The sequence below is a fragment of the Pinus tabuliformis genome, chromosome X (assembly GCF_031772625.1).
Source record: "Pinus tabuliformis cultivar Carrire ecotype Pingquan chromosome X, CPIR1, whole genome shotgun sequence".
Taxonomy (NCBI): Eukaryota; Viridiplantae; Streptophyta; class Pinopsida; order Pinales; family Pinaceae; genus Pinus; species Pinus tabuliformis.
The window spans coordinates 402,834,201-402,845,993 of NC_142308.1; the positions used below are offsets into that span (position 1 = coordinate 402,834,201).

The 11,793-nt window shown below is 35.4% G+C and overlaps 1 protein-coding gene across 5 annotated transcripts; it reads right to left on the reverse strand.

Moving 5' to 3' along the window:
* Nucleotides 1–1,899: 1,899 nt before the first annotated feature.
* On the reverse strand, nt 1,900–11,510 carry LOC149140220 (uncharacterized). Of its 5 annotated transcripts, XM_089446778.1 has the most exons (6): nt 10,950–11,510; nt 7,604–8,274; nt 7,402–7,438; nt 7,205–7,276; nt 3,120–3,198; nt 1,900–2,965 (listed from the first exon to the last, which is right to left on the reverse strand). In XM_089446778.1, exons 2-6 carry the CDS (start codon nt 7,629–7,631, stop codon nt 2,882–2,884), a joined length of 300 nt encoding a protein of 99 aa, XP_089302904.1. In that variant the 5' UTR covers nt 7,632–8,274; nt 10,950–11,510; the 3' UTR covers nt 1,900–2,881. The 5 variants fall into 5 exon arrangements, with proteins under 5 accessions (XP_089302904.1, XP_089302903.1, XP_089302902.1 ...); XM_089446777.1 differs by lacking the exons at nt 1,900–2,965; nt 3,120–3,198; nt 7,205–7,276; nt 7,402–7,438 and adding an exon at nt 8,461–8,515 and having other exon boundaries at nt 7,659–8,274; nt 10,950–11,507; XM_089446776.1 differs by lacking the exons at nt 1,900–2,965; nt 3,120–3,198; nt 7,205–7,276; nt 7,402–7,438 and adding an exon at nt 8,461–8,657 and having other exon boundaries at nt 7,659–8,274; nt 10,950–11,507.
* Between the last annotated feature and the right edge of the window lie 283 nt (nt 11,511–11,793).

Below are 11,793 nucleotides of genomic sequence, written 5' to 3' on the forward strand. Positions count from 1 at the left end.
TTTGCATTCAAGAATGCAATTTAAATAATGAAACTTTATGATCTCATAAAAAATTGTATTGTTAAATTTTAGCCAAAAATAAATAAATAAAAAACCACCTTATTATATTAAGAATTTTATTAGTAGGTTCAATGTCTCCAACAAGATTTATGATCACAACAATTCATTTATATAAATGGGCTACTTTGTCTATTTTGAAATAGGGCTTATATATTTTTAATTTAATTTTCAATATTACTAGGTGGATGGCAGGAATTTTATGTCAATAACATATCTATTTTCAAATAGAGCTTTCAAAAATTTAATTTAATTATCAATGATTATTAAGAGGATGGTAGAGATTTAACTTCCACAATATTCTAAAATATTCTTAATAGTAATTACAACTCAAAAATTGAGATTTATCTCAAAAATAGTTATCTCTTGCCCTTTATGAATATGAGTTCTGATTTTTTTAGATATAAAGTAATATTAAGCAATAGTATTATAACAAAGTCTTCTTATAATTTAAGAATCTTTATAATAAAATAGAGATGAATGTCTGATTAAAAAATTTATTCCATATTTTTTTAAAGATATATATATTTAACTCATATATTTATTATTTTTATAATTTAAAATATTATAATAATTTAAATTTTTTATTTAATTTAATTAATATTTATGAAATTTTTAAATATTAACCATGTAAAATATATTATAAAATAAATATTTTAATGTTTATGAATATTTCTTAACCATTTAATTTAAATAATTAATTTTATTTTTAATGTCCTATAATAACTTTAAATTCAAATTATAAAAAAAATTAGGTTAAATTGAATTAAATATACGTAATATAATAATTTGTATGTTTCACCATTTACCTCAATAAAATAATGTATAATGTGTGACTTTAAACTTATATTCAAAAATAATAAAAAATTGCTTTAGATTAAATATACCCTATAATATTTTTCATCGTAATAATGTATGTTTCATCATCTTTAACTTGTCTATATATATATGAATATTTTTTATAAAGAGAATGAGATATGTGATTTAATTTTTAAAATAATTACATATTAATTTCTAGAATGATGTAGCGTGGGTTTTTGTTTTGAATTTGCAAGGTATTTCCAAACTAGCCTTTTAAAATGAGAAGAATAAAATGAGAAGTGGGGTTTTGTTTTGAATTTGAAAGGTATTTCCAAACTAGCCTTTTAAAATGAGAAGAAGAAAGTGAGGATTTGGTTTTTAAGTTTGTTTAGGATGAATATGTTATATAGGGTTTGAGTAATTTGTTTATAATTATTTAGTTGAGAAAAGTTTTTTGGCGTAAATTACATGATATAATATTTATCGACGTGTTTCGAATCAACAAGTGTGGTTCATCGTCACGACAAGTTGAAGAACCAGATTATAGCTACATATTAAGTAGGGAGAGCAGATCATCCAACGGTCAGGTTTGACTAAAAACGGCTATATTAGGATAAACTTGATAAACGACTAAGATTGACCAAGAACGGTTAGTTTTGACTATTCACTAGCAATTGTCCCAAAAGGTACAAAGAGAGGCCGATAGGATTATTAAATTGAAATTGTTAAATTTTTTTAGAAGAGTTAATTGGTTTGTGGAAAACCTTGTTTTCTTGGACTGGATCATTGTGCAATTAATTTTCAGGAACACATTGAATGTCTTATTTCATTTTAGAGTAAGTTAATTACCCAGAATCAAGAGGTTAAGTTAATTACCCAAAATCAAGAAACCTCTATAGATGGCCAAGCATATATGAAGAATACATCTCATTCATATGCACTACCAAATCCATCTTTTCTTTTCTCTGAGTAAAATTTCAAAAGCATGAACACATGCCATTTCATATGTGCACAATAAGCCCAACTTCTGAAATTTCAATGCTTGGATGCATCCCATTCAAAAAATATATCAAAAAAAGAGAAGACAAAAACATAGAACATTTAACAACTCCTACTTTCAAATGCTCATGTTGCTTTGATGAAGAACTTTACTCACCTGCACATGCATGTTTCTCATGATATCATTTGCAGTAGTGCTTCTGCTTCAAATCTCTTTAACCTCCACATGCTTGTTTCTCATGATATCATTTGCACTACTGCTTCTGCTTCAAATATATCTTTAACAAGATAAAGTGTTATTTCCCTAGTTCAAGCATTTCACATTAGAAAATGTTTGTCCATTATTAATATTCACATTGAAGATGTTTGTTTATGATTATTAATACAAAAAATGCGGGTCCACACAAAGAACCTAAGACTATTACAGCATTTCACATTAGAAGATGTTTGTCGATGCTTAATAGTACAGAGCATGCAGATCCATACCAAGAACCTAAGACTATTACATCCTTCATTGAAAAAGGGTAGATCTTTTTAAAATCAACAAAATTTGGTAACAATTTCCCCAGGTAAGGCGGAAATGATCCAGATTTGTAATTAGCTTTTGTCTGTTTAACTTTTTGTTCTTTTAGTCTAATGCTTTGTGCTTCTTTGATAAGCATCGTGTTACTGATACAAAATTAGAAAGCAAATGATGTTTAGGTGCATTACAAAAATTAAAAGAGCCTTAGAATTTCACAAGGTTTCCTTTCTGTCAGAGCCTTTACCCTTCACCAAACAAATATTTATGGGAATTGGGGAGGGAGTAGCCTTCTAATGCCTTTAAAAAATTATCTTCAGCTGTCTCTTGATGATAGAAACTGTGGGTATTGCAACAAAGACGACTGATCTGCCACTATTGTTGAGCAGTGACAGCTATAACTGGGGCATAAAGAATTCTGATGTCATCCAGCTCAGCCTTGTTATTGCATTGTGGACACTACTAGAAACTGTGGGTATTGCAACAAAGACGACTGATCTGCCACTATTGTTGAGCAGTGACAGCTATAACTGGGGCATAAAGAATTCTGATGTCATCCAGCTCAGCTTTGTTATTGCATTGCGGACACTACACATTTACAGAAATAGAAAATTACAATTCCCAAGATTTGGTTGCAACAAAAACATAGAAACTTAATCTTTTTGAAAAAGTTCATAGCCTTACCAGCTCACTTAACATCAAGACCATGGAAATCAACAATTGCGAGGTTGAATAATCTTACCTTGCCAATGTTATTCACATGTCGCTGAAGCCACTTTCTAATACAAGACATGCCAAACATGTGTCCACAAGCAAGAGAGCTGCATTTTCAGTTTTCAATTGTCAATCTTTGGACATTTGAAAGCTCTTATAAAATGAATAAAACATTTTGATGCAAGGAAAAAGGATAATTTATATGATTTCTGATAACAAGACATAAACATCAAACTAACAAAAGACTACTAGTGTTGACGGACGCTGGTCGCTTCACTCTTGAAGAAACAACTGAGGAAAGAGAGAATACAGTTTTCTTCTCGTTTCAGTTCAGTGATAGTTGTCAAAGTAGATTGAACTTGAGCCGTTTCTTTCTCAGCTTCCATCTTGACAAATATTTTTCTCTCTCTTTCTTCTCAAAGCTTCCTAACTTTTCTTGCAGAACTTAGACAGTTCCTCGCAAAGAACAAATAATGTTTTCTCTCTGTTTTATTGCTAAGTTCTTCTCCAGTTTCACCTGTTTCAAAGCCCTACCCCTTTCTACAAATGTTTTTGATATGTCAGCGTTTTTCTCTTCTGCCTTTTTCTTTTCTTCAGTTACTTTCTTTAAGGCATCTACCGCTTTTTGTAGACAGTCCTCCCTTTCTTGCAGCGTCTTTTCCAATTTTTCCTTCTCACAGGCCACGTTATGCAAATCAACGTTCCCCCGATTTAGTTACCTCGCATATTTCATATTGTCATCACTCAGCTTAATAAGTTCCCTCGTATAATTAATGTTGCTATAAGTCTGTATATGATCATTGAAACCCAAGAATACGCTTGACGAGAGTCCGTGATACATTTCAAAAATACCGAAGTTAGCAGTAGGTGGAACTGACTGCGAGAATGAGATGTTTGTTCTTGTAATGGGAAAATGTTGGGCAGTATTACTAATCCCAAGGCATTGAGTATTAAATTAATGCAACTGAGAATTAGAAGTTTCAGTTACACTGCTCGGAAACATATTCCAGTTGTTTAAAATTCCATGACTCTGTGGTGGAATAACCTTGCCCTCTTCGAATTGAGACCGTTGCCAACTGAGTTCCGTTTCCAGGCGAAACAGGAAAATTATTTACAAATTCAGGAATACGTGGCACTGATTCCAAACATTCCAAATAAGGCAAGAGATAGGTCTCTAGTTGCCCATGAGAAGCCTGCACATGATATTGGTAGGGAATGGGGCAAATGACATTTCCATCTTGATTTCTAACCCTGGCCACATTTGAAGTATCAATTAAAAGCGTATTTGCACTACCATGTCTCCCAGATCTTCCCACACTCTAGTCAAATTCTTATAACATCCATGAACTGCATTGCCCTGTCGGTTGATTCTCGTTATGATACAGTCCTCAATGGAATAAGAAAGAATCCTACCAGAACTACTACCTCCTAAAATGTTCTGCATCACAAAATCATGGACCTCTCTAGGTTTCCTGACCACAGAACCACCTTGAATGCAGAAAAACAAGCCCACAGAAATCTACAAGCGTGAGGGTGCACAAACACAATATAGGGGTCCACAACCAAATTACCATGGGCAAAAGTACCCTTACTTTTGTGAACAAAATGTGCCAAGAGATACTCTATACTGATTACCAGCAACTTGTCATATTTCCTCACTCTTATTTCTTTCACCATCTTTCTCTGCTCCGACTCTGCCCGTCCAGAGAATCCCCTTGACAGGCCCTTTGGAATGCCTTGCATCTGCTAAAAATTCTTGGGGATGATGAAGCAGCCAGTGTTGACATGGGAAGGCAACATAAAATCGGATCATCCTTTGTGATTGCAAATTGGAATTATTTATCTGCTCTTTTGAAGGTGGACACTGCAGTAAAATTGGATCATCCTTTGTGATTGCAAATTGGAATTATTTATCTGCTCTTTTGAAGGTGGACACTGCAGTGAATAAGATACTTTTGTTTGGAAAAATAATCAAACAGCCATTTGGAAGATGGAACTTTGCAATGCCTGCACATCATTTGTACCAATTGAATATCTTTGTTTATGATCTGTAATTTTTTATGAATCATTGGAAACAAGAGTAACGGTTTGACACAAGCTATGCCAGAGGTATTATGATTAATACAAATATAAACTAAAATGGTTCAACGTAAAAGTAGGGTATAGTTGTCGAGTAAGTTTATTCTAAAAACTATGTATACATATTCCTTTCACAGACACGAATTCAACATCACATTGTGATGCATTTCCAATCTCCTAAAAATTTTTGGGGCCCAACTCTAGACTATACCTAACTACCCAATACTAAATAGTGGTTGGTTTTCTCTGAGAATGGTCAATTAACTTGCACGAGATGATTGGGAGCACGAAGAAGTATTTACAGATGATGATCATGCAGAGCAAAAGAAATTCTCTTTATATTTGATCTGTCATGGCCGTAAGCTAGATACATTTGAAGAAACATCTTTGTTAAGCCATGGACAATTAGTATGTAGCTTTGCTTTTCAACTGAAAATACTTAGGCATCCATATGCACACAGTATAGATATCATAACCTACAGCTATCATTAGACAATCTAATTTTCAGACTAGGAACCAGTTATCTTTATCAAAAATGAATGGGGTATTATCAAAAATAATATTCAACAAAATGCATTTTACCAGTTTACTGACCTGCAAATCATGTGACAGCATCCAGATGTTTTTTCAACAATTTGTCCACATTTTCCATTCAATTCATCTAATTCCATGGACATTGTCAATTAAAGCTTTTTTGTGATAGCAGGTGCTGGATTAAAGGCTTTTTGATCAGGTGTACTAGTTTATGTTGATGGGTTTATCAAGAATGCCATCCAAAATGTGACAAAGCTTTCCTCAGGTTCATATTAGGTTTTGCTTGGAGTCTAGATATCATTATGTTATTAGAGAACGTATCAGGGGAGAAGATTGTTGGACCTACCAAGACTCTCTTCATGGACGAGATCTCGACAGGACTTGACAGCTCGACCACGTATCAGATAGTTAAATGCCTACAGCAGTTTACCCATCTCATGGATGCAACAATTCTCATGTCTCTGTTGCAGCCAGCGCCAGAAACATTTGATTTCTTTGATGACATAATACTCTTATCAGAGGGGCAGATTGTCTACCATGGACCTAGGGAGAATGTGCTGGAATTTTTTGAAAGCTGTGGTTTCAAATGTCCTGAAAGAAAAGGCAGGCACCGCAGACTTCCTACAAGAGGTATTCAGGTTATAAAATTTCAAAATATTTATTTCTTTCATCAAATCGGTGCTTTCTAATTCTAATCGTACATTAGACTTACATTACCTCGCCAATATCCCATGGTTACAGGTTACATCTAAGAAGGATCAAGAGCAATACTGGGAAGCTAGATCAAAATCATGCTCAATGAACCTATAGAGAGGAACCTAGACTAAGAATCTCACACTGTTATCTAAGAGAACAAAAAGGAAATTTCTTCCATATTTCCCCTTTTGGCACATAAGGGAAGATTCATGGGAGAATTCATGCGTATTTTGTATATGCCTTTCCTACCTTTTGGATAAGTCTTTCATCATTTTGAACGAGATCCAACCCAATTATAAGGGCTGATCAAATTGCATTGGTGTCTATAACTAATTTCTTTCAGGTAATACTAATTGATAAGGTTTCATTAGCAAGTGCTGCTAATGAATGAATGTAGAACCCTTTCATATATTTAGTTCTTAATGAATGTAAATATCTCACTCATGGCATTCTCAATTGATTAAAAATATTAATGACCATTCATTGTAGCAGCAGAATTGACATTTCAAGGGAGGTTCTTTTCACCCTGAAGGCCTATTTGGATGTCAACAAAATATCAAGAGGCAAAGATTTAATAGTGGTAAACTTTGCAGAACAAAAAAATAATCCATCAAATGTAACCTTTTTAATTTAATTGTTGTTTTTCTTTGTGCAAGAAAAAACATCATTGCAGGCTTTTATTTTGAAGGGAAAAATATCAACCAAGTATTTGACAATGACAATCCAAATGTGTTACTGGAAGTGCTGACCACCTTATATTTTGGACACGAATACCGCGGGGGTTTAGAGATAAAACCAACTTACCTGTTTAATAAAACGAACACTCCACAAAGAATAAATGTTCCCGCCACAAGAAACCATGCACCAAGTACCAAACTGAGAAACAAAGCAGAAACAGATAATCAACAGGACAATGTTTAATGGTTTAATTTATCAAACCATATCTTCATGCATTTTTTATCCTCGTGGGAAAAACAAGTTTTTCTACATATAGAACTTACAAGTAAACCAGAGTCTTGAGTCCAAGAATAGAAAATACTGCCAACCAACAATCACTGGGATCAGATTAGTTCAAAAAATTAAGTAAAAAATAGTAATAAGGAAAACAGATTTAAAGTTCAATAAGCGCAAATGCTCAGACATAAAATTGAAGTCCCAATCTTATGGTGCATTTGGGTATTAGAAACAGGTAGTAAATCATACAAAGTCCAAGAAATGCCAGAACCAGCATTGCTGCAGCCACCACAATTAAGGTAAATCGCCTGGCTCAGGAAAATCACAGCTTATTAGCTTAATGCAAGTAATAAAACAAAGACAAAACTGGATTAATTAATCCAGCAGCACAACTTCTGATCATCTCCTGAGCCTGTCGTGCAGCCCATCTAGTCAAGATCCTAGATTGGCGTCTTCTTGCTGCAGAAGACTCGGCTAAATCTTCTTCAATGTTAGATCTGCGTCTTCTACGTATAAGCTGATCACCTTCCTCTTCTTCACCATCATCATGGTCCTCATCAAAGTGATGAACATCAATGCAATCTCTACGCCCATTGATTCCACTTTCATGAGCAGAACTGCAGGAAGCAAGAGTCATACAGGTATGGAAATGATCCCGAACAAGCTCCTCTAAACCTCGTCTAAATTCAGCATGAGCAGTGGAAACTGACTGGGCCTCCACTAATTCATTCATCTCCTGCTTTTGTTGCCATTGTTGACGATGAATCATGTTAGCGAATCTTTCATCTCCCTCAATTGAACCCGACGCCATATGAACTCAGTTCTGGAAACAAACTTGTTAGATGATGAAGGACAACTCAAATGACATTGAAAGGTGACTTTCACAGTTCCATAAAACGTGGTTGTCTCAATCTGGATATCTGCATCAAAGTTCATTCAAACCAGTCAGAACAAAATAATCAGCTCTTCCTCCACTTGGATGCACTTAGCTACTACATTAGATAAGATAAGAAAATTTTATTAATGTCCAACGAATGACCATAAATAGGTCAATGGGACTGAAGGATACAACCAGTACAAGTACAATGTGGGAGTGCAAACGTAACTCCTAGAAAATGCCAAAGCTGAATCACAATCTCCCTTTCCTTTCCACATCCATTCCTTGTCCCAAATACATTTCAATTTACTATCAGTTTGGCCAGTGCATGATAGCAAGTCATTGAAGGCTACTTCTGACACACTTGTTATGCTTACAGCCATTTCCAGCAAAAGACCCCACATAAAAGATCAAATCATCTGCAGGCTGCAGCTAAATTCGAGTCTTAACTTATTTATCCAAAGAAAATGGCCCCTTTGTTAAAAGTTAAAACAAGGGAAAGTCAATCTCCTGATAAACAGCATGGTAATTTGTCATTTAATTCATCCAAGACAACCAATAGAATCTATAAATTATAAAATTTCAAACCTGTTGATAAAGTCACAAAATACAATTAAAAATTCTCAAGCCTATCATAGTATCAAATACAGCAATAACACAACTTCCAAATTCCAAAACACTAATATATCGTAGGATAAAAACTGCCAATTTTGCAATACAATCAAATATGAAAACAACAATTTCCAGTTGCCATGCATATCAATGCAATTAGAAAAACACAAGTCAGTATTCAATCATATCCAATAAACAAGAAGTGAGTTTACAAAATCCAAGCATGTTAATAAAGGACTGTAAAAAGTTCCAAGCCTCTAAATGAAACCAAACATTATAAGTAAAACTTTCACATCCCAACCAATTGATGGAATCGATTGTATATATGTATAAAACCTTTGCTTTTATGAATCAATTAAATACTTAAGATTTTTGAACATGGGATAGGCAGTAAGTATAAGAAAATGGGTATTGGCAAACTCCAGCAGATAACAAATGTGCAAAGTTTGTAAATTAGGTCTTACCTCAAAGATAGCCCATTGGGATAGTTTGAGTAGTTGAGTATCGTGAATTATAAAAAAGAGGTCACAGTGGAGGTCACAGGGTCAAGTCCCTGGGCTGGCTGCCTCCACGAATATTGACCTCACTTCACTCGAGGTCCCCGCCATACAAGGTTGCCCAAACTGCAACTGGCAGGTTTGCCCTTAGTATGATCCTCACAGATCGAGGGGAAGTGTGTAGCCCTTAGTATGATCCTCACAGATCGAGGGGAAGTGTGTAGTGGGTATCCTGAGTTGTGCATTTCATCAACAAAATTTTAAAAAGAAAAAGGTCTTAAATCAAAGATGTGTGCCAAGTTACAACAGAAATGACGACAACTATTACCCCATCTAACAGATCTTTTACGCCTCAGTTGTATCTGAAGTAAAACTAAATGAAAACAGAAATAAATGGCTCTACTGTAAACGCCTTCACATACAATCGAAAACTATAGCCCCTCCCTTGCCAATGGGGTCCTGGTTCAGTGGGCAAAGGCAGTGATATGTCAAGCTACCCACCCAGGTTCAAATCCACTGGAGACAGAGATAAGTAATTGGGACCAGGTGAAACAACTGGGTAACTTTGATAGAAATGTACCTCCCCTTGAGGGCTGCTTGCTAGTGAGAACGGGCCACTGGTTGTGCCTGATTTATTCGGGCTAATTGGAATGCTTCGGGTGTTTAAAGGAAGCACTTTCAAAACAAATACTAAGCACCAGTATTGTCAAGCCCGTCAATGGAATTAAAAAAACACAAATATATTTAACCAATGCACTCAGCCATATCCAACCAATTATGCCAACGGTTAACATCGTATTGGAATTTCTATCAGAATCTTTAATCGATGCATTTTCGCCTGCTTTCCGTAAATATGAAAAATCATATGCCTCTCATTTCAACCAGCAAGAGGCCATACCCTAACACATGCCACTCGTGGCTTGAACTAAACACCACATGCGAACAAAAATGGCAAAAGAAAATGAAGTAATCGAATGCACAGAGAGACTAGTCGCGACTTATATGTATCAACAAAAAACTAAATTTGAGCAAAATATGAAAGCAATTACACAACTTACATGAAATGGAGCTTTGCGTGCACAAAAGAAAAGGCCAAAAGCTTTTTCACGAAACTTAAATTTCATTAAGTATTAAAAACCTAAAACTGGAATTCATAAAAGCAAGAAAATTCAACCAGAGAAAAATCAGAGATAGTCAAATATCAATTGCACAAAATAATAACCACCAACAAATATCAGTGCCATCCGATATCAAACGCAAAAGAAGAAAAAACTAATCCACAAAAAACATATTTTGGCAAAAAACAAGAATTGAACTCACGGAAAAGCAGAGCGCATCCACCGACTTCAAGATTAAATGCATGAAATTAATAATCATCACGAGAATTGAACTAAATTTCAACATTTTGAAATTCTCTGTTTTTGAAAGGAAAAGAAAAAAAAAAACACAAATTTCAGAACCATGAAAGGAAAAGAGAAAGTATTTTGTTGCTTCAGATTAAAAGAACACGAATTTGAGAGCCCTGAAAGCAAAATAAAATTTCTGGAAGCTTCATTTGGAAATCCATTTGATCTCGGGCCCAAAATAGTTGAAAGAAAACTCCAATTACCAGTGAGAGAAAAACCTCGATCAATCCCAGGACATTTAGAAATTCAAACGACGCCTGCTGGAAGGAGTCCCGTCCCGAATCAAGCAAAAGCATGTGCTCCTTGTGCCCCACAATTCACAGGAAAAATATCCAAACGCTGGATGACCGTCTCGAACCCGCGAAGACGACATCCCCTGTCCATCTCACCACAAGATTGCAGGAACCGATCGCTGTACACATTCTCCAGTACATCCCTTATTGTCCGAGAATTGTCTTTGGTTCTGGACTCCAGATCATTTGCTGCCCTATTCAACTTTCTATTCAAATCATCAATGTTTTGTTGGTCACTTACAGGAAGGAACACTTGGTCTACGCCCGTAGTTTTTGCAAGGTCAAGATACCCTGACAGACGGCCGGTAATTTGATCCAAGAAGGCTCCCGCTCATGGAAGCACGGAAACCGCAGAACCGCAAAACAGGGACCGCAACAGAATGCGCCATTACTACCCTAGGGCTCGGCATGAATGGGGCCAGCGGTGGGTCTCTCGACGGAACGGAACGGGATGCGACGGGAAAGGGTATGCTGTTTCCTTGTCGTCCGCAGCTTAACGCCAATCGCTAACTGTCCGCAGCTTAACGCCAATCGCTAACTCTCCGCAGCTTAACGCCAATCGCATAACTCTCTACGTGTCAGCACGAGAGACAAAGGGACGACGAAAGGTCCCTTTCAAAGGAAGGCCTATCGGCCTAAATATGTTTAATTAAATAATATTATTATGTTATGTTCTTGGTATTAAACCTACTATCACTGGTATTATACCTATTTAATATAATATAATAATATGGATCACACAAGCCTCAACTTA